Raw genomic sequence first — 24,092 nt, 5'->3', positions numbered from 1 at the left:
TACAAAGGAATACATACATACCTGAAATAAGTATGAGCTTAATATGGAACAGATCTGAGTTTCAAATGACCTGTTACTCTATGTAACAAAACTTACTATTTTGGACCTTACAGCAACAAATCCCACCTTTTTTCATGTTTATTAATGGATGAAGATAATTGCTTTGTGACATAAATTTCCTTAGCTGGAGAAGGATACTTGATGAGAGTTACTCTTCATTATTCCAACCTTAGCAACTCCGAAGATACTCACAGGAAGCTAGAACCAGCATGGATATTTGAGACTTGCCTTATAGCCCCAGAATAACAAAAAAGATACATGCTAAGGATGCTGTTATTATCCAAAGAAATGATTCAATGGCTAAGACAGAAGAGGGTGAAATGGGACACTCAATACAACATGTATCTTATGTGATCATACTTCATTTCACCAATGCACACAGCATTTTTTTCCACACTCATTCCCCAGCCTTCACAGAACTGAATGAAGGACTGAGCAGAGAAAAAATGGAGAGAAAGGAAAATACTGTTCCTTTGTGCACACTGGCCAGAAGTTTGTAGGCATTGAACTGGAGATGATGTGGGGAGCCAGGTGGTTCAGGCAGGGCCACTGTACCTATGAGCTCCTTAGACTCTGTATCTCAGTCAGCTCAGGATCCAGAAAGCATTTACAAATCCAGGATTTTATATAGAAACAGATGATTACATGCTTCAAGGTGTCAAATTCCAAACACAAGAAATTCAAATTTTAAAGGGGTCTGCAGTGCTTGGGGCTATTACTCTTTTATAAAGTACAATATAACCTCATGTTTCAGGACTGAAAATTTCAAACAGGAGCAGAATACTGGATGAGGAAGGGCATTTACAATCCAAAATAATCTACAAAAATTCCACCAAAGTTACTGGTGTTTCAGGATTCAAGATCAGAAAACAGATTGGTAAAAAAAACAGATAGTAAAGGTTGGTAAGATGTTGCTTGTAATAAGAAGACACATCCCACACAGCGAGACAATTCAGATAAAATATAATTAATTACTTTTTAAAAGAAGCCTCCAGCACGAGATCACCAGTCTCATGATAAATGTGATAATATAATGGCAATTACTTTTGACATGGAGCAAAGGCATATTTTGGACTCCACCATCTACAAAAGTACCAGGCAAACTGGTAATCAGTATCAATTAGAGAGCAACCACATGCATTAAATTTGCATTCAGATTTAAGAAGAACTACCCAAATGTCTATAAAAAAATGGAGGAAGGCTCTTTGCTCTTTCCAGCTTTTTTCAAAACTCCCAGCTGGCAGATGAAGTAAGACTTAAAGCCATATACTGAAGAGTGAAAAAGTTGGAAAATTAGACAGAACGTTCCTGTAACATGTTAAGTAAACCTTTTCCTGGAACCACAAGCAGCCCATAACAGTGCAGGCTGTTGGGGAATTTCATGAAGAATCATATGCAATGTTGCTGATGGAATGCATGTTTGCTTTCTTAACACTTCCATTTTACTAGTAAAGCAGGAGGACCAAGGGACTGTTGTGTGACAGAGCTTTGGAAAAATGCGAGAAGGAAAATATGTATAAAAAATTGTGATATAAAAACCAGGAAAGAATGTTAATATTTTAAAATAAACAGACTCTCATATTCTGATTACAATCAGAGTGCAATCTCTCTACAGTCTTTATAAACATGGCTAAGGGCTAGTCATACTTTATAAAGAAAGACTATTTTATTTTAAATCACAGTTGATAGCAAAAGCTGCAATTGCAAGCAGACTTTTTCCACTTTTTTTCCACTTACCTTCAGTAAAATATCTGCTAGGGATCCTATAACATGCAAAGCTCCATCTTTTTTCCTTGGGTCAATGTTTGGCTCTGTCAAAATCTGGTAGCAATATGCCATCATTTTTGGTAATACCTATGCAGGACAGAAAACAAACAATCCCTTTCAGTCAATTTATTTAAATAGCATTGTTTAAAAAATTCAAGTGACATTTTCAAGAAGAAATTTTGCTCACAAATCAATGTGAGGTACTAAATGTAGTATCTTTCAATAGTAAAAGTGTAAAACTTTTAAATGTTCAATTTTTCAGGCTATCTGGTCAAAATCAGATTAATCTCCTAGCAATTTCACATTACTAATAGCAAGTATGGTATTTTTGTTACTGTCCTGAGGCAAATCAAAAAAGCTGATGAAAAGGCAAGAGGCTCCAGCAGCACCTCACCCACTTTTCCCCTTAATTTCTATTCTGGCTTGTCTCACACACAAATGTAAATAAATATGTGTATACATATATGTATGAAAATACATACATATATTTTCAAGGAGAACTTGGACTAAAACCTCACAAACTTAATTTGATTTATTGATTTTGGCAGTAGTTTCTAAAGTTGAGTAGACTTAGAAAAATTTCTTGGCAAAACCAACAGCTGAATGTGATTTCCACACCCATTATGTCCTTTTCCAACCTGTCACTTTGATGGTTTAAACACAAATTACGAAAATGAACAGGAAGATCAGTGGACAAGAACTGTTTTGACAATAAAAAAGTAGAAAGGACATAATCCACCTATTCCACCTAATGTAAAGACTGTGTTCTCTGAAAATCCGCCTGGAAATGGAGCTCCCTGATTACTGGATGTTAAAATGGAAGCTAGAAAACCATTTGCCATTTTAGCAAACTGTGCTTTCCAAGGCTTGCCTAGGTATTTTTGCACAGGTCACTGTAAATATGGAAAGGTCTACAGAAAAGTTACAACCTCATTTAAAGAGCAACTGCATGTAATGGGTTTTGTCCTTGCTAATTTCATTGCTGTTAATATGGTTTTTAAATAGCATCAGAAAATTAATAAGGATCAGGTCCACTTTCCCTCCTGCCACAGTTTGTGATGTTGAGAACAGTTGTGACAGAGGCTGTATGTAAACCAAGTAAAATCTATTCCAATATATCTATTCCAACCCATTTTGTATCTGGCAGATGCATTTTAAATCTGCAAGAATAATTCACTTAGTATTTATACACAGCGTATTTTAACTCTGCCCAAATTGATAGCATTCAGCCAAGAAGCATTAGACTATGTAGCAGCAAGTATATTTTTCAAGACTAGCTTCCTGTAGCATCTTCAAACACAAGGGAAAAATAACATTATTAAAGAAAATTCAAATAAATGCCACTGGTTTCATACCTCTTTTCTCTTCTTTGCAGCAGTGTAAAGGAGATTCTGTGCTGCTGTTGTTGTGGATGCATAGTCCTCAAATACATCTGAAAAAATGGGGAGAAAAAAAGCATAAAAATGTCTTTTATGAATAACAAATTTTTTTATAAACCATCTTGGTTTTGGGATATCACAACATCTGGATGAATATATAATCCCAAAAATATTGACATGATTGTCTTCACTTCGTGGTTAAAGAGTGAGACTCAAGCTTATGTCACACACCTTACTTCTTGCCTTCCAAATCCACTGCCACTCTTCATTCCCTTAATTAAGAACACGCTATTTATTCATTAGCTCTTTTGAGACCGTATATAAGGGATGAAAAATCCTGTCTCTTTTTTTAATCAAATTTAATTCTCTATAGGAAGAACACCAATACACTCCAGTACCATCTGTACACCACATGTACACATTTTTTATGTGATTTTATTAAAACCTCATGGGAAACTTTCTGTAAGTAAAATCGACTTAGATCTGGAGTAGTTTTATATCTGCTGAAAGGTCAAGTTTTTTTTAGTTTCATTCATTGCAACTAAATCTCCTCTGTTCATATTGAAAATACAACTTATATCTTGGGAAAAAAAATCTGTGCTACAAACATATTCTTATCCAAACATCCTCACACAAATTGAATCAAACTAAAAGATCTTCAAACACTATCCTAAAACGTGACTCAAATTACACACCAACTTTTCCTGAAAAATTTCAGATAAAATACCATTAGGAAATACTACCAGACCACTGGAATTCTTGTCCCAAATAAAAAAGTGCCTCACTAAACTTCCATTTAATGTAGTTTGATACTTGATTGTAATGTACTTTGACTGTTTTTTACCTTCCATGATACAATCTGAATCTGTATTTAACTGCCTCAGCAACACATAGAAATAAGATTCAGTACTTACACAGAAAGAACCGAATTTACACACCAAAAATCAAGGATGCATTTATACCCTAGTGATCAACACTATATCGGAATTAATTTGTTGCATAACAACTCGCCAAGCTTTTAAATTATTCTATGAATATTTAAATTCTGTTTTCACATACGCTAATTCCAAATCAACTAATTAAAATTTCCCAAATGCTACACATGTATCTCTGGTGCCTGGCTCACAGGAGCTCCCCAGCTAAAACTGCTGTACTTTTAAAGTACCCTTCTCCTTTTCAACGGCACAAATCTTTGAACAAACGTTGTTATTCATAATAAGGTCCTATGTATTATTCCCAAGATTTTGTACTTTGTCTTTTGAAAAAAATATATATCTAATTATCTTACAATTGAGCAGTAATAAGTGGCAGAAAAACGTTGAAAGCACTGACAATTTTCAACAAGGAAAGAGAAAGTCAGGCCTCTTCTGGTCAAAGTGAGAGCTGCAGGAACCTGCAGACAGCTGGCACACCTGCAAGTCAAGATTCTGAAACGGGCACTAACAAGAGAGCAAGCCAGTCTGTCTGGGCTGCTCTGAGCACGTGTGAAGTAGAAAAAACCTCTGAGAGAATCATTCAGTTCTAACCTACCATCCAAATGGCCCAAGCTCACTTGATCCACCATGTGCTTTTAACTGCAGATTGGTGAGATTTAAGAATAAAGTTTTCTTCTTCCTATTGTTCAGGTGAAGAGAGACATCACTGAAACTACAGAGTACACTTATGATGAATGCAAAATATAAAGCCAAATTACCAAATTTCATGCGGATATATTCATATGGATCCTCTTGCCAGAGCTCCTCATCCTCATCTTTGTAGCACATTAGAGAGAATATCACCTCTTCTGTTATAGTCTAAGTTTAGAAAAGCCAAATACACGTAAGTACACATAAAATCAAATTCCAGTACAGCTTCCCTCCACCATGCACTGATTTATTAGACTTATTTCTCTAGAGTTAAATTCCTTTAAGCAGCAGTTTTATTTTGTCCACCAGAAGCAAATTCACAGTATTATAGGCATTTTCCTCTTGAATCAGTCCCAGACAGCAGCAGTAATTACACAATCTATTTTTATAATCTTACATTATCATGTACAAAATACACTTCAGGATATAGTCTGTACACAGCAGATTATTACATTCTGCAGAAGGATCTCACCAATGCAATACTTAACATCAGAATGGATTTCACAATTCTTCCCTAAAAGTCATGGAATTAACTAACTACAAATGGGGATCTTATGATATGAATAAATAAAAGAGCAGGAAAATCACTTTTCATTTGCTCTTCAGTTCACTTACAAAACACATCCTTAAAAGAGGGTTTAGCTCCTCTTAGATGAATGTTCTCTCTGTGCACTATCTCTGCACTACAATCAAACATCTAAGACAATTCTGAACACCAGTAACTAATAAAAGCCAGAACACTATGACTTGCTAGCAGACTGTAAAAATTTAAAAAAAAAAGAACTTATGGAACAGAACCTTTGATTGAGTTAACATTACCTGCAATAAAAGGTAGTCATATATGCAAAACATAACCACATTTGTGTAGAAATGCCATTTTATTTTCCAGATCAACTGCTGAATGATTCATGGAACCTTCTTTAAAAACACAAAACTTGGGGGGCTGGGGGGTGTTTTTTCATCCCTCTGATGACATGCATTGTTGATAACTGGGTTTTAAGCACTAACCTGTATGTGTGGCTTCATCTGCTTCCATGTTACAGAGTGAATCACCCCTTGGTTCAGATAATTCAATGTCTGCTGAAGAACACGTGGTGCAACATAGTCTTTTTGCCTGTACTGGTCTAAGATTCTTAAGAGAACCTAGAGAAATGACAAATTGGTATTTATAAATGAAGACTGAAAATTCTGTCTCATGCATAAACATGCAGTGCACTTCCTCAGCGAATATACATGAACAGATAAAGTAATTTTACTGCAGATGTTCTAGCATTAGAAATCATTACAATGCCTTTGATCCAAAAATCATAAAAACTTAAATATCAAGGTTCTAATCCTGCAAACATTTATGCAGATGCCCACCTTTACTACTAGCCCTACCATGTGATCACTTGTGATTATAAGCCAAAGATAAACTTCAATAGCGAGAGGCTCACAGTTTACAGAGGCCTCAGCAAAATATTGAGTAACTAAGGAAAAGGCAAAGAGAGATTTTCAAACTGGTGGCTTCTATACCTGCTAAGTAGTGTCTGCATTCATATTAAATGACAGGTCTCTAAAGAAGACAAATTACTTTGAAAGAACAGTAATGAGAATAGAAATATTAAACCAAGAAAGAAAAATAGGTTCACCTAAGCCTCTGAATCAGAAGAGCTGCAAACCCTTCAATGTCAATGACCTACTGAAGCCATCAGATAGTATCACCTGGCATGCTATTACAAACTCTATCACACAGAGCTTCCTTGGTACACAAGTTTCCTATTCTAAGACAAAAACACAGCACAAAGCTACTAATCTGCACTAATGGCAAGTGAATTATTAGTAAGTGTATAGAAGTGGCATATACACGAATAACAACAAAAATCAGGGGCAACGCATAACAAAATTTTGAGTAATATGCTTTCAGCAGAACAATTCTGCTTTGTAATTCTTCAGAACATTACAATAAATTTTATTTTGAATATAACTCCTTCATTAGGAATACTAAGTTTGATGTTAAGTTTTTTATATAAAATGCTCCAAGGACAAGAATTGTCTATATCTTATACAGACTCCAGCACAATGTCAGCACTTACCAACTGATGAATAAGTAGCAAAGGCTTATTAATGTAATATTCATAATAGAATTCTTACTAACTCTGCAAGGAATCACAATAAATCACTATTTAAGAGCCAGAAATTGAAGAAATGTGCAGATCATCCAGTACATTTATCTTGAAAGCTAAACTGTCCCCTCTGCAACATAGTTTAATACCTTAACGGACAAGCTTTAAGTATTTCAAATTATAACTGCCCATGGGAGTCTGTTTTTCCACTCAGAAGTTATATATTGCAAGGAATTTAGACTAGATATTAGGCTATTTCCTTTCCCATTTAATTTACAGCCTTTACCACAACCATTCCCCTCCTTTGTTCTTTCTGATGGATTAACTATTCTGCTGTCACACTGGATGAAGAAAAGCAATTTTGTTTAGCAACTTCATCAGAACTGAACTCTACACACCATGGTCTCTCCACACCATGCTAAACACAAATAATTAGCATGTCCTAACAAAAATAAATTTCCTTGAAAATGGTGAATTTAGGCTATATTTTCATATGATATGCTTTCCAGGTATAAAATAATGTTCATTGCTGTTCTCCAGACATCTTCTAAACTGTTTGTATCTTCTTGAAATAAAACAGTATCATTGCATTAGAATTCCTAAGTTGTTTGCAGCAAAAGCACTCGCAAAAGACAGGCCTGAAAATACACCCTGTATGAAATGAGGCCTCTGCACCACAAGTGTTCCTCTCAGTTGTATCTAGAGCGCTCATACATGATGATAATACCATTTTATCAGCACTCACCTTTTCTGAGAGTTTTCCATCAGGGTTTTTTGAGTTGCTGAAAATTTGTGTTATTATACCTCAGCTGTATGGCACTGAGTTCTAAAGAACTTCTCAGTCATTACCAGGAAAACCTGCCAGACTCTCCTCATTTCTGTTTAATAAATGAACCTTGATACAAGCACACTTACAAAGCCACACATTTCTTCATTCAAAATAATGCAACTCATAAAAAATGAGTTGTGCTTACCTGCTGTATGCCCACAGCATAAGTTTTTAAAAAGAAGTCTGAGAATTCAAAGTATTCTTTAGTTACATTTCCAGGACTTCCATATCTTTAAAAGAAAAGGGACACAGATATTTACACTCTGAGAAGCCTATGGCGTCAGGAAAATACAGTACTTTCTAAACCATAAAGGACCCTGAGTGGTCTTACATCTGCAAAGGAAAACTTTACCACAGGTTCCTTCTAAGCCATCCTTTCCCATATAACACCTCACTTCCTTTTTCTTTTCTTAAATTATCCTAAGGTAAGATATTATACTCCAGTAAACATGGCTGACTTTTTGTCCCAAGCTCTGTAACTTCCATGTTTGAGAATACAAACACTTGTAACTGGGTGTAGTAAAATAAATATGTAGGTAGGTAGATTTACTTTTCCTGTGGGTCAAGTTTTTGGTCATCTTAAGGGAGTCAAATCATTTCACTAAGAGCTAAGACCCACAGTTATGCCAGTGCAAGGCAGAGCACAGCAGGAGGAAAGCTACGAGCTGCTTCAGTGACCACGAGCTGCTTGATTGACCAAACTGTCTTCTCTACTTGCATGTCAAGTAACAGTACAGACTTGCAACCCAAATTTAGATTTTAATCAGTTTGTTACCGTTCAAAGAGACGAGCTACAATATGCAATGCCCACTTCTTGCATTTCCACCACACTAGTTCTGGTCTATCATCTTCATCAATTTGCAAAGTCTCCTACAAACAAATACATTTATTTAAAATTAGTTATGTCATTTGTTGAGAGCAACTATGTGTTAAGCATTCCTTGCTGAGTAAACTAATACAAAAACACAGCATGGACTAAAGCTTTGATGCTGTTAAGTTATATGACACTACATAACTTTCAATTATCTTAGTTAGGCAGTATAATGTATATGTGCAATACCTGCAAAATGCCTCTACTTTCATTTCAAAATTATGCATGGTTTAAAAATGCAAATTCTCAGACACACTGGAATACTATATTACTCTGGCTCAAAATCCAAATATAAGAATCTTAAGTAAAGAACACTTAGAAAATCTTTATACTGACAGCTTTTCAAATGACAACACACAAGTATCAGACATCTTTACAAAGCTAAAACTCACCAGTGGCACATTTCTATCAATGATGGTCCGGAAGATCTCCATCCACTGAGTCATAGTCTGGTTATTCACCAACTGGAGGGGCAATGCATACTGCAACAGGGGAAAAAACACAGGCATGAAATACTATCTTTCTCTGTAAAAGGTAGATCTTTCTGCAGTAGTTACATTCTAAGGAAGATGAGGTTTTAAATAAAATTAAAACCAGTTAGGTTACATATCAACACTACTCTAATTGCATCTCTCTTGGTACAATTTGAACAGGAATTTCTGAGCAGACATAATATGAGGAAAGCTCCTTGGTCTAAGAACTTGCCAATTCTCTTTGTTTTTCTTCTTCACAACAGCCCAGGTACCTTTTAGGATCACAGCAGTATCAGGACTACAGGGCTTGGGCACACCAATAGCATTTTAGCAAGAAAAATGTACTCACTACTGACAGAACGAGAGGACAGAGTCTCAAACTGACCCAAGTCGTATGAAATATAGGTTGGATATTAGGAAAAAGTTGTTTAGAGAAAGAGTGATAAAGTACTATAATTGTCTGCCCAGTGAGGTGGTGGAGTCACCATCCGTGGATGTGTTTAAAAAAACACTGGATGTGGCACTCGGTGCCATGGTTTAGTTGAGGTGTTAGGGCACGGGTTGGACTTGATGATCTTGAAAGTCTCTTCCAACCCAGTCATTCTGTGATTCACTACTACTACCTACCTACTATCCAGAAGCCTCACTTCTCTACGAAATCCAAAGAAAAGTGAAGCTATTTGGGCAAGTCATTGAAAAGAAAAATAGGATCTTGGCATTTTTTAAATTCTCCATCCTTTTAGTAACAAACTATTTCAGCTTTTTAAAACACAGTTGAGAATTTTCAGGCTCTTCCTTATGAAGGATCTGGTTTGGTTTCCAATGCTCTGCAAGTACTTCTTCACCAAATTCATCTCAGTAAAAGCCAAACTCACCTCTCTGAAGTACATGTGCCTCACTACATAGTATCTGCCAGATTTTCAGCAGCTAATAAGAAATGCCTCCTAGTGAAGTGCAGCATTTGACAATTACACTACAATATTCATTACTGACACTTTCAAAGGCCAACCACAGTCTAGATACTCATGCAGGTCATAGCAGGCTACGTGCAACTTTATAAAAACAGGAACACTTCTCTAATGAACTTACAAATACAATGTACAGAAGCACCCTACATTCATTAAAAATTTAATCTGGGCGATCGTGTGACCAGCTTTAAAGTAGAAAAATCTAGAAACATCCTATTTCTGTAACAGCTGTTTATTGTGTGTGGCTTTCCCCATCCAAAAGAGTATACTTATTCAATCACACCTCTGAATGCACTGAAAGGGGCCACTGTGCCCAGCAAAGTAAAAGTTTGGTTCTCCTCTACACAGATGCCAACCTGAACAAGAGCATAGAAGATTTTTAAGATTTGTTTCTGAAGCAGTACAGAATAATGGGAGTTATCAGGCAGAAGTTGGATCATCTGCTGCTGAATCCGAGGCAAAAATATTTGCATGGCTGCTATGAGAGGATCTCGCTCCTCTGCCTTTTTGTACCTGCAAAGGAAACAAAAAGAAAAACTGTTGGTCCAGGATCTACACATTGGAGATTCTAATGCCTATTCCCCACCAAAAATTTTATTTCTGTGCCCCAAAAAAACAACAACAAAAAAGAATATCAAGCACTCACACAACCACTTTTCCCTCCTCTAACCCCCATCTGAACGCTTTGCACAAATTCACTAAAACTACCTATAAATAAAAAAATGGAAAACAACAAATGCTGCCTTCCACAAAGGCAGTAACTAAGAGCAAGAACTACTGTTATTTACTATTGAATTGTCACCTCACAGGAGCAGAAACTTGAATTTCTCTGCTGTTCATACCAATGCCAAACCCAAGCTGAGTGCTGAACAAATGGGAGTGAGCAGCCATTGAAAGGGAAAGACGATTCCTTGCTTTGGAAAAGATTCCCTTTCTCCATTTACATTCCTTTTGTGTGGTTTATATATATGTTTCTAACAATATGCAATTAAAAAAAGGATGAGTGACAAGCCCAACTACACAGCTCCTGGCTTTAGACTACCAGGATTTTATGCTACAGGTATGCATACTAATACATATATGCAATAGCAGTATATGACAATGACAGCACTATATTCATGACATAAAAGCAGAAAATAATTTGCTTTCATACATCTAGGATTTGGGGTACCTTCAAACAAAGGAATTTATAAACCTAAGGATTTATTTTTACGGCCGGATCAAAAATACAAAGCCTCAAGAAAAAAGTCTCAGTAAATTCATACAGATTATTGCTGGCAGCTCAGCTTTCAATTCTCTAATGATACAAAGATGATGAATATTTTTCATTTGCAGGAAAGGAAGCATATGACAATTATTAATTCCCATTTTCTATCTGAATTCCCTTGCAGAACTGCCAGTGCTCTTATGAATGTCATTTTCAATAATCAACTTAGACTGAAAGTACCAATTCCTCATCTACTGATGGACATCAACTTACTCATAAGTCTTCACCAGCTGATAGAGGCACAGGAGGCTCCCAAGCCAGCTCCCACTGTTTGGAGACTGCAGGTAGTATCCTATCTTGTCTACCACTGCTGTCCAATGGCCAGGGAAATCATGTTTAATGATAGCTCGGAGGCACATTGTCAGCTGGGCTCTAGTGCAGGGGGGAAAAAAATATAAGTGAATGAGGTTATGGCATAGTGCTTGAATTAAAGGAAAAATCCCAAATCTTGGTTTGTTGGCTACAATAGCTATATTATGTCATAAGTATCGTACATATTTTGACAGCACTGAAAGAGTTCTTGGAAGTAGCAGAGGAAAAGCAAGAAAAAAAATCCAACAGGATTTAACTTTAAGGAATAAACTGATTTCACAACATTTTAGCTACTTTTCTCCCTCCCTCCCTCTTCACATGTATCAAGCAGTATTTTAAAAGAAATAATTGCTCATGAAACCAGCTGGCTTTGTGCTTTGAAAATGAATGTTTATACTTACTTACCAAGTTGAAAGCAACCACAAAAACACAAATTTGTATGTTTTCATTAAAGAATAATGGCCTGTGTTATGATCCAAGCCACAGGTTCCTCAAGAAATTACAGTTTTCCTGGGATCTTCTAGAACAGCACTTTCTCAACCTCCAAAGCATATGACAGAGCCAATTAGTTAAAGAACATCTTACTGTTTCTCACCCCACACTTTTAGATGCCACTCACAACGGTGAGGCAAGGCAGAACTGCTGATTGACTAAACTGAGGTGTAACTAAAGAAGCTGAGCAGCACTGAACTAGAACCTGTGGAGAAATACTTCTAGTTCTGCTAAGCAATGAAAAAACAAAGCTTGCAGAAAATAACAGTTCCCATCCTATCAGCCTCACTTTAATTAAAGGGGTGAATAATCACAGACTGTAGGATGTCTGTGTTTCTTAACTATTCTTCCAGCAAAAGAAGAACCACAATTCTTCATTCTTTTAATGACTTAAAACATAGTTAGATACTGGGGTTACATGTAAAAATTGATAAAGTAATTAAGAAAAGGGCTACTAGAAAAAGAGGAACCTTGGACAGTATTTCCCTGAATGGTTAATTCTATATTGCAGACAGCCCTGTATATACTATCTGTCTTGAATGAGCCAAACAGACAGGCTGTCACTACAGCAAGTGTTACAAGACACTTTGAACAACACCCCTAGAGGATAAACCACATCACAGGGCACGCTGCCACGTAACTACTTTTCTGAAAAACAAGCACGCATGAATAAGTGTAAACAGATTATTATTATTATTATTATTATTATTATTATTACTTTAGCAAAAAAAAGTTCTTGTCTCATCTCCCAAACCATCGAGATTCTCACGTTAACAACATCCAGACTGGCAGGTCTGAAAACCTGAGCGACAGAAACATCTCTGTGCAATGTAAGGTACCTCACTAAGTCAGGAGAACGAATGATTCCTTCTACAATGTTATCCCGAATCTGCTGCCGATCATTTTCATGAATATTAAATGGAAAAACCGCTTCTCCAGGAGGTGGCTCACGGTCCGGCCAGTACTGTGTCACCATGTTCTTCAGGTAAATGGCAGCTAAGTACAGACAGTGGGGAAAGAATAGGTTAATTCTACACATTGCTCACTGTTTCATTCTACACAGTGCTCAACATGTAGAACAGCTGCAGTAGAAATGAAGAGCTGAACAGCTAAAGTAGAACGAAGAGTTGAAAAGGCAACTGAAAACCACCTGAATTCTTAACAGTTATGGGCATTGAGCACAGCTGAGTCAGAAAAACAGTCTTAGGATTTCACACAAGATCAGGTTCAAGCTCCTGATCAGAACAGAACAGGATAATATTTCCATCAGCATCTATCAAGGTACATTCTTTACTAGAGCAATCTTCCATATGAACGTAATATCCCAGCATTCTAAATGAGCTAACAAAAATCTACTAATCTGTGTTTTCATTCACCCTAAAACAAGGACTCAAGCTCAGTAAGTCAAGTTTTGGAAGGCTCGTGTAAACAAATTGCTGCACACACAGATGGGACACTCTGCTTGGGGAAATGCCCAGTATGAAACTGGCACATGGCCTACCTTCTATTCAGACAGAAATGTTTGTTGTCAATTCCCTAAGCTTTATTTCACTATTAGGATTTCCCATAATCCCATTGAATTTTTCCCTTCTGTCTTACATGAAAAAAAGCAAGAAAAATAAAGTTAATCTTCAACAGAAAATAAAGCAGCATTTATGCATGAGTCCTAAAATGCCTGAAGGCATTCTTCAGGAAACATAGGAAATACAGTATGAGGCATTAAAGCAATGTTCCTAATAAACTCTTATGCCTGTTCACTATTTTGGTTGATTACTAGCTAGGGGTTTAAAGTATAAATAAGATATCCTTGGGTACAATAATTTATTTTGGTGATAACAAATTGCAAAGTATGAAAACATGTGGTGTGTAAAATATTTTATAGGAGCAAGAGGAAAAACAGCTCTTTGTCTATGACATGCCAGACTAGTTAGACAAGAAGCAGGCCCTGAAAGACCAGCCCAAGACTTTAATCTATTTTGTCCACTGATCTTGTTGTTATACAAATTCTTGGCTTTTAAAAAATTCCCAGGGAAATCTGTTGGCTTGCAAATATGACTTAAATGTGCTTTTCCCTTTTACACCCCTATTCTGTAAAAAAAATAAAATAAAATAAAAAATTACATTCTACACAGTTGTTTTTTTCCCTGAATGATACTGAAATGGGAGATTAATTTATAAAAATGACCTAATGGAATTTAGATTAAGTCTCAAACTTTACTACAGAATGGACTAACAACACCATTCAAAGCTGGATTATCTTTGAAAAACTAAAGGCCAGCATGACAAACAGAATATGTCAGCACGCCCCAAAGCATTCAGGGGATTAATGGGATCTGTACAAAAAAAAAAAACCCCAACAGTGCTTCTATGGGAAATGCTGTCCCACAGGATAAAAACAAAGCTGTGAATGAAACAGTATTAATTAATTTACTGAAAGACCTGAACAGTCTTTGTATCTGACAAAAACATTCTACAGGAGTAGTTAAAATGGATTATGAGAATTTAGAACCTGATCTTCCACAAATGCATACCCTAAAGTTAACTGCACCACTATACCTGAACTCACACACACAGTTGAGCAATCCTTCCAGACATGCTCAGAATCTAACTGTGCAGCTTATGAGTGATGTGACCTTTCTTCTTATCTACATATTTAAGTCACCAAGATCCTGGCTAAATCTATGTGGCTACCCTTGATCTATGATTTAAGGAGTTATCTCCATTTTACAGAAATTTTCACTTTCCAGGGAAAAGAGATTCAAATAGAGAAACATGTACTCAAATGTGATACCGCTTTCTATTTTTAAATTCACACTTGGCATCATTACTTCTGCATCACCAGGTGAAATAATAGCTAAGTGTTCTCAGAACTTACCTAAAGCGAATTTTTGAGTATAAATCATGTGTTTTTCACATCAGTATCACAGCAATCCAGTAGGGATCACTATACACACAGGGAAAGCCAAAGTAGGACTCTATCCTTTACCCATGGTTTTATCTGACCCTCATCATGGAAAGAAACAGCAAAGATAGATCCTTTTCATTTCCTCCTTCAGAACACACCTGAACTGACATACATTGCAACAGTTCAAGAATCTGTTCAAGTAACAGACTGACTGAAAGAAAATGAAACAAGAGATTTTATCTCACCTGCTTGACGCACTGGAAATTCCACTTGGTCAGATACTATGATTTGCAGCAGACTTGGAGCAAAGTTGATGATCTTATAGGACTGAAATACATAGACAACACAGTTAGTAAGTCACTGTGTTTAAAGTAGTCTGTATTAGCAAACGTTGAACAAGATACACAAACTAAGGATTTTGAGCTGCTTTTGCATCCTCCGCATGATGCATGAAAGGTTTCAGGGCTTGAATTTACCCAGATCTGCAAAAATCCAAATTGTTACTTAAAAAAGCGAAGCATGTAGCAGCACATGGGCAGAATAAGTAATATGAAAAGGTTCTCAATTAGAGATTAGTGATAATGAACATTTAAATAGTTCTAAGAATACAGAGTGAAAAGCACTAGATATATGTCTTTGAATTATTCTTAGCCCCATAAGTCAAAGGACACTGACAAGCTTCATCAATACATGACATTTATTTGCAAAATAGTTTGTGGTAGAACAGCAATGGTAGCGAAGAGATTTTTAAAAATCATTTAGAACTGTTTCAAAGTGTAAACTGCGTTGGCATTAGCCATGTACCTTTTAGCAAACTAGATGCATAGTGCATCTCAATAAAAACTTAAGTTTTTTTATTAAAATTAAGTGGGAAACAGTGGGACAAACATTTTCAATTAAAATCAAGCATAGGCAGATAACACTTCAAAACCGACAGCCTTCGTGGGAACTTTTCAAACACTGCATCAGCCGTGCAGCTGAAGAATTTCAAAGAGAAAACAATGCTCAGTGAACTTCTGAGCAAAGCACACCAGATTTAAAAGATGTGACAGTCTGATAGCGTTATCCTGCTGCCATCCACCAGGGCTCCTCCAGCGAGGAATCGCTGACTCAGCATGGTGCAGTTACTACTAAGCCTTTGCAGCTCACTACTGGTAGGTCAGATCTTTCATCCCCTGGATCCATGTGTTTTATGTTCAAAGAGTGAGGTTTTTTTGGGGGTAGATGGCAGCAGCTTTCTGTATTTCACCTTTTATAGTATTTTTTTTCCACTAGATTATGCCTGGCAGTTCCCAGAGTTGTGCTTTAAGCACAAATATAGTACATTTGCCCATAAACTCTGCCTCTTTTGAAAGCTGTGAAATAAAAGGTACTTTCTGCCCTTCATGTCCCCAGTTCTTTGATCTACCATGTCTATAACAAGGTAAAGTTACACTACTTTCATGATGTCTAAGTGTCCCAGGTGCATCACGACATTATTATTCGATAATTTTACCAAATCACTTAACTTTCTGGCCCTCATTTTATTCACTATAATGACAGGGTAATTCTAACTCAGAGACTCATTTGATGTTTATAGAGTAATCTGAGATCTGAGATAAAAGCAGTAGCGGCAAACCAAAAGCATACCCTCCTGCAATTTCCTTCTCTATAAACTTTAATTATCCCCAAGAAATGCTCCAAAGAAAGTAAAAGCTGAAACACCCAGCACAGGAACTCCATTTATCTACAGGCATGCTGAACTAGTTGAAGCATATTGGATTCCAAAGATCACCTTTTAATCCAGTATCCTGGAGTACAAAGCTTGCCCTTCAGTCACTACTGGACAACATTGGTGGGTTCTGATGAAGCTGCAGTCGACTGCAGCATCCTCCAGCCCTCAACACCCAAGTTCCACAGGGATAAGGAAAGCATGAGAAATCCCAGCAGCACAGAAAACCAAAACCAAGCACGAACTCTAACTGTCCTTTCTGTTTTCAACACTGCCTGTATACTGTTCTCAGACCCAACCTGCAAAGCTTTTACTACTATAAACACACCGGTTAAAAATGCAGCTTTGGGAGGTTGTTTTGTTGGCGGTGGTTTCCTGCTGCAATCCTACCAGTACAACATTTAGGCTGGAGACAGTGCTAACAATATTATTTCCCTTCCCTGTCCAAACAGTTTTTACTGAATCTACATTAAAACTGCTGTTACTGTCGGAAGCTTCCTGGGTGCCACTTGTGCTGGTGTACAAGGGCTCTCCCCGAGGTTTTGCCAGGATCTACACAAATATGGTTGTTTGCTGCCGTGCCAGATCGGCTCAGCAAGCACCTGGAGTGACAGAAGCCCTGTTACACACAGTGTCCCCGAGGGGGACCCATCCCCGTGACTTTACACTTCACACACCCCCACTCCTACAGAGATCGCCAGGTGAGTAAATCCTTCTCTTCCCTGTTACTGTCCTGCCCGTATTTACATTTGTATACAGCTCTGTTTACTACTCGCTATCAGAAACAACAACACTGTGGAGATCAACAGACACTGTGAGCCCACGTTAGATACAAGACACACGATTCTGTTGTATTTGTGAAGCTCAAATTACAGCCTGCTCATTTGTGCAGCAACAAACCCGGGTCAGGAAAAACTACGTGCTGTTTGCAGTTTTTAGAACAGAGGACTTTTTAAAAAGCTGCATGCAGCAACATTTTTCCTATACCAGCACATTCTCGTGTGTTTAGTTGTCATGCTAATTATGATCTTGGGATGTGACCCTTCCCTTCATTGCCCGGCACATCAGCAAACAAAGCTGAACCTATCACAGGAGCAGGTGCAGAGCCATGGTCAGGTGTATCCTGTGACAAGGAAATGGACACGGAAGAGACCTTGGAGCTGGATGAGTTCAACAAGGCAGCTCTTTATATCACTGCAGCCGCACCTTAACAAAAGGAGAGCAGGAATATTGTCAGTGCCACGGAAGGAACACTAAACTATCAGCTGATTCTGAAGAGCCGTGCCCGGGAGCCACAGGGAGGCACCAGATGGCTGAAACAGACCTTCAGCACAGCTCCCACAACACAGCACGGTGCTTTGTGCCCTTGGTGAATAATTACACTGCCTCGAACCCACTTTGCTGTGATCTGGTAAAACTTTTTGTCAAAGCGCTGATACACTGGGGTATATGTTTATTTTGAAAGAGAAAGTGAAAGGTTTTGAAAAACAAACGTTCACTGAGTATTTCCAAAGAGCGATTCTTTTAATGTTGTGTAAAACGCATACACGCCGTTATTGTATGAATCCCACATCAGAGCACTTATGTTAAAAGAGAATCTCATTTAATTGCCACTGGGATTAAGAGGATGGCATACAGCAGTGTGCAAGGCTAGCAGCTATACTGGGAGAGGCATACAGCATTGGGAAGGCATAACTGGGTAAATTTACAGCAATGCTGAAGAGATGCATATGACCCATGCCTGTTGTTCCATCTGGTGTCCACTGTCTCAGGATCTGTTGCACTGCAGCTGCACAGCTTTTTGCACTCTGTTCCTTAACCTTTGGCCTGATGTATCCTTCCCTGTGTCACCATCACAGGCTTCAAAAGATCAGAGAACACATCTTTTCCTGCCTATTTCCTCTTCGATTTGATTAGGTACAGAACATAGAACTCAAGTGGGCCTCAGATGGGCCAGTGAAAAACACCAAGATGAAGATCATCACTTGTAAAGGGCTAGAACACAAAATGAGATAAGTAGCAAAAGATATATGAAATTCTCCCTAAATAGATCCTACTGAAGCAAATACTTTCTACATCTGTTCAGATTTGGCTCCCACATTCTCACACATCATACACTACTAAACTCATTTCATGAAGCATTACTCTTGTGTTTTGCTTGGTGTCACATTTAAAGACCACAGCTGCTCCAGAACCACAAGAGTCAGTAATCTTCCCACTGTGCTGATGGCAACCATAGTACCCGACCACAGAATGGCACTGGAAGGTGCTTCTTCCCCTGTAAAATATCAGGATACTCTAGGACAATAGATATGGGAAATCTGGAAGCCTTCCTTCAGGTTCTGCAGCCCAAGATCATCCTTCTCCACCAGTAGTAAACATCATTGTTATACCTCTGAATACAAGTATGGCACATAAAAATCACTGAAAAAACAAGGCACTGCATCTTTGTGCAAAAACAAGCACACAGAAGAATTTTGTACCTAGAATTCACGAGCAATTAACTTTCTACAAATACTATTTCAAGGCTTAAATATATCTGATCTAAATGCTCAGCTACCTGGTTTACCAAGCTTTATTTTCTGTTTCTGTGTACTGAAAATGTATACTTAGAAATTCCATCAGCAAAATTAGGAGTATCTCTGCAGTTGTTACACAGCATTTTCAGTCTTGTTTTTTTACACTGTAACAGACAGTTGTTAAACCAGAACTTCAAAAGACACTTTTTTCTTTCCCTGCCTATATGCAAAGATATTATGTGGGGAGGGAAAAACACAGTGTTTTCACACAGAGTGAAAATAAGCTTGTGTAAGAACCCACCTTAATTTCTTTCCTGTATAGGTTCTGCTGCCAAATTCATCCACATTCATTCATCAGTATCAAAGAAACCTAACTTTCCACATAAGTTTTAATTATACAAGTCAACTTCCTCACCAAAATGGTCTCAAATTTCTCCCTCTAGGTATCATGGAAGTGCTCACTGGCACTTTCAGAGTGGCCTTAAGATCCCTGCCTGCTACGGCATCCAGCTTAACAAAGAAATGGAAAGATATGGGAGGAAGCCAAACCTTCTTTATTCTGGACTCTCCTGCTTTTGGGTAATCCTTTCACACTTCTTCCAGCACAGCTACTCAATTGCTGTCAAAGCCAAATTGTGTAACTCCTACTCAATATTTTAAAAACCCAACTGTATTTCTGCAATTGAGTTCTTTTCTCCTTTGCTACAGGCCAAAGGAAAGCGTTACAGCATGTTGAGCCACTGAGGACTAATGCACAAAAACTGTATGGGAATCCTATCCGAACTGGAATTAGAAAGACTCTGTATATTCAGTAATCAGACAGTATATTTCACAGCACCCCAAGAACTGGCACATGAAAGCAGTATATAACCATAATGTATATAAATAAATGACCCCAGCAAAAGTCATTGACGTCCACGAGACAGATATAACAGGAGTAATAGCCTGGGACAGATACTGACAAACGATGCACAAAAACGGAGTATATTTCTTGGTATGATAACTAACTGTTCCAAGTACAGTGTGAGTGATAAATATCCTCATCAAGTGCCTGCTAATTATGTGAGAGAGCTGAACTAAAAAAAGGCAGCGCAGAGGGGCAAAAAGAAAAAGAGGGGGATGGAAAGACATGTACACTTGGAAACCCAAGAGGCTAAAAGGGAAATGACAGCAATTACATGACACAGACACTGACCTGGCAGGAAATTACTGCTCCAGTTTAGCAAGAATCAGATTTCAAATAAATCCCACACTTACAGTTGCGTTCAGATCACAGAGAGAAGTGAAGTTTGTTGAAGATTTGGAAGTAGCATCAACCAAGGAGAGAGATCAGAAAAATCCTACTAAGAACAAATGATCTATAGAACTGTGCCAACAAAAATGGAACGGGGTAAGAGGCCAAAGTACACAGTCAGGTACTCAAGGATGACAGAATTTCTCCCAAAAAACTTCAGGTTTTTGAGTGAAGAACAATAACAGAATAAAAGGATCAAGAGACTTTGGTATATTGAATCATAAGAAACACGTAGATGTTGGACACAAAGAAGGTAACTGTAGATTTAGTATTTAATGAGGTATTAACAGAACTGAGCACAAGACTTTCTGGAACACTGCAAACACAAATGACCAGACTCCAGAAGAAAGATTATTTCAAGGGAAACTGGTGTAGAGAAGAGCTGTGCTCCTATTTCTAGATTTCATAAATTCACTTTTATGGTATGACAAAGGAAACATAGCCTGCTGAGGCTAGAAAAACAGGCCTCTAAGGGATCAGCCTTTGACAAATCTGTCAGAGAGGGTACCAAAAAACCTGTTCTAATTAAGAAGTAAGACAGGCACAAATGGATATAAATGGACTATAAACTAAATTTGGCTGAAAATCAACACTTGTTTCTAGCTGCAAGAGGAAGATAATTCACAAGCAGCCTTCTAACAGACATAAAAAGGACAAGAACAAAAAAAAAAAAAAAAAGAGTCCTAATTCTATTTCTGAATGCAGTTAGGTGATAAACCAGAAGACAGACAGCAAATTCATTGATTTGGGTGGATCTTTATGCAGGTGCAGGAGCATACAGAGATTTTTCAAACATGCTGGGTCTTCATACAGGTAGAAAAGCTTTAATTCATGTAAATTCTATTCCCCATGCTCTACACTGTAGGCAAACTATGGAGTCAGGACTATTGGGATATTGCTCTAAAGGACTCTGTACTGGTACAGCACTGAGGTGCCTACAGACAGGGTCTGTCTTGGTGCACCAGTAGGATTTGCAGTGTCTGGGAAGCTCACAGCAGTACTCTGATTGAAAGCTGTACACTGCAGATGAGCTAACACAGCCAAGTTTTACCTCAACACTCCCAAATCTGTCTCAAGAGCAGCATCCCTGTAACTGTGAAACAGAACAAAGGTGACTTCTGTTCTGTCCAGCCAAGGGCGCCATTACCACTTTGGGTACTTATTGCCGGAAAGTTTTCTGTTTGGCTGGTGGATTGGTCCCTTTGCTAGAGCAAGATAAATGCTAGAACAGCACCTGGAATTCCAGTGCTTGCAGGAACACAGGGACATGTCAGCAGTGCCATCAGATACACAGGAGGGGAGTCTGACACGTCGCTTTGAATCCTTGCTTCAAAAGCACTAAAAAGCCTCAAGATGTCAAAGCCCCACATTAAGCAACATTGCTCAGGAGCACTTTTGTTCCTCTCATCCAGAGAGTCATGTCAAACCCAGCACTGCATCAGCACGTTATGTCAGACAGATCATGCTTCACCTAGTAACAGGAAGCTTGCACAAAAATAGGTATGTCTTGATTCCAGGATTCATTCTTCATAATACTTAGGAAAAAAAAGAAAATTCATCAAGTATTTCAAAAGAAAAATCTGTATCTCAACCTGTTCTCACTAAGTCTGCTTGCGCTCTTTAATCTAAAACCGTTGTCTTTCATGAGAATTGCACTATCACTTAAACTTAGAACATTTTACAGCTCTCAATCTTGAAATGTTTTTAAGACTGTTCTTGAGCTTCACAGTACTTACTGGTGACAACAGTGTTAGGAGCAGGACCCAGGAACCCAGAAGCTGCCTCTTTGTTCTGAACAGAACACGGCAGTAGCAGTAGTTTGTATTGTAGTTTTTACTGCTGTGCAACAGGCTGCTGACAAATACTTGTCATTTCCCTCTCAGACCTTAACAGTAGGAATTAAAAACAGATACTGATGGATTTTTAAAGTAACTATGCCAAAAGAGAAAAAATACTTGCATCCTTATCTAAATATTCACAAGAGCATTCTCAATGTCCAGCTCTTAATCCAATGATTTACTGAAAGAATTTACCAACTGCTAAAGCAAGGATTAGCTGTATCTAATTCAGAAGGAGCTTTAAGTTGCCTAAATATAAAACTAAGCTGGAGGAGCAATCCTGAAGAGCATAATTCCTGACAGCCAATTCTCATTGTTTGTTAACACACCAACACAACCAAAAAAACTCTAGTCCTCAAAGAGAACTGATCAAATATTCCATCAAAGCATAGACAATAAAGCTTTATTACTGCTGTGCAAGAGAACTTTCTCTTTCCTCGAACGTTCAAAGGTTGCGGTCACAGCTTCATTCAGTGGATACTGCCGCTATTCTAGGAAAAGGTGTTTGCCCCCAGAGGGTGGCTGGGCACTGGAACAGGCTCCCCGGGGAAGCGGTCACAGCACCAAGCCTGACAGAGTTCAAGCGTTTGGACAACACTCCCAGGCACAAGGCGCGATTCTTGGGCACCGCGCTGGGTAGGGACAGGAGTTGGACTCGATGATCCCGATGGGTCCCTTCCAACTCTGCATATTCTGCAATTCTACGATGAGCTGTAGGATGTCACGACATAGACAAGCCGTAAAACCCAATGCGCCTTCCCCTCCAGCTTCCACTCGCCGTGCGGCTGAACGGGACAGAACGCCCCCCCAGAGCGTCACTGCCGCCCGTCCCCCGGGAGCGCCAGGGCGCGACCCGCGCAGGGCCACACCAATGTCATCCCCTCCAACGGCGAGCGGCAGCGCCCCGGCCGCGCCGAGCGCAGGGCTGCCGCCCTCGGGAGCGCTCGCGCCGGAGTCACAGCACCGCGGTCACCGAGCGGGGGCTCGACCCGCCCGCCCCGGCCCCGGTCCCGGCCCCGGCCCTCGGCCCCAGCCACGGGCGGGCGCTCCCGGCGCCGAGCAGGGGTCGCCCCCGCCCCTGCCGGCGGGGCCGGACGCCCCCGTGCCGCGCGTGGGGCGGGCCGCCCGCGGGTCCCCCCTTACCTGGTTGAGCTCGTTCTCGGCGGCGACGCGCAGCTTGGGGTCTATGGTGCCCTTCAGCGCCTGGATGATCCTGTTGGGATCCATCGCGGCCTTCGCCCGCCGGCAGGCAGCGCTTTCCAGGGGCAGCGGGACGCGGAGGAGCCGCCGCTAGCGCCACCGCCCCCCCCTGCCACCAGCGCGGGCCCACGTCCCCCACCCCCCCCGGCCCCTCTCCACAGCCATTCACCGGTTTGCGACAGCTAGATATCGGGAAACGGGCGCTGCTTTACGGCCGCGGCGCCGCCTTCTGGCTTCGGGAAGGGATCGACGAGGGACGGCCGCCATGTTGTTGTACGGATAGGAGTCCTTCGGGAGGGTCGGCAGGAGGCGGGGTTTGCAGGCCGGGACCCCGTGGGGGCGGCCATGTCGCTGTACGGAACGCTCCCGCCGCGCCCTGCACGGGTTATTTTTAAATCAGGATTTTAAAGTCCCATTTTTCTTTCTTAATAGTTTATTCTGTTTTCCTAGGTAGCTTTTCAGCTTTCATGCCACGCT

The 24,092-nt window shown here is 39.3% G+C and overlaps 1 protein-coding gene across 1 annotated transcript in view; it reads right to left on the bottom strand.

Annotated features, from left to right (window-relative positions):
* Window positions 1-23,657, bottom strand: part of IPO8 (importin 8) — a 40,914-nt gene extending 17,257 nt beyond the window's left edge. Inside the window, exons 1-12 of the mRNA XM_062491543.1 lie at window positions 23,559-23,657; window positions 15,299-15,380; window positions 12,988-13,144; window positions 11,558-11,716; window positions 10,434-10,590; window positions 9,029-9,118; window positions 8,541-8,635; window positions 7,911-7,995; window positions 5,840-5,974; window positions 4,900-4,999; window positions 3,183-3,259; window positions 1,798-1,914 (exon numbers count right to left, since the gene is read on the bottom strand). Coding sequence (XP_062347527.1) covers window positions 1,798-1,914; window positions 3,183-3,259; window positions 4,900-4,999; window positions 5,840-5,974; window positions 7,911-7,995; window positions 8,541-8,635; window positions 9,029-9,118; window positions 10,434-10,590; window positions 11,558-11,716; window positions 12,988-13,144; window positions 15,299-15,380; window positions 23,559-23,642 — 1,338 coding nt within the window. The 5' untranslated portion in view covers window positions 23,643-23,657. The remainder of the gene's footprint in view (window positions 1-1,797; window positions 1,915-3,182; window positions 3,260-4,899; window positions 5,000-5,839; window positions 5,975-7,910; window positions 7,996-8,540; window positions 8,636-9,028; window positions 9,119-10,433; window positions 10,591-11,557; window positions 11,717-12,987; window positions 13,145-15,298; window positions 15,381-23,558) is intronic.
* Window positions 23,658-24,092: the final 435 nt, after the last annotated feature.

Source organism: Cinclus cinclus, chromosome 4 (assembly GCF_963662255.1).
Source record: "Cinclus cinclus chromosome 4, bCinCin1.1, whole genome shotgun sequence".
NCBI lineage: Eukaryota > Metazoa > Chordata > Aves > Passeriformes > Cinclidae > Cinclus > Cinclus cinclus.
Note: the sequence above shows the minus strand (reverse complement) of the source record. Positions and strands in the feature narration are given on the sequence as shown.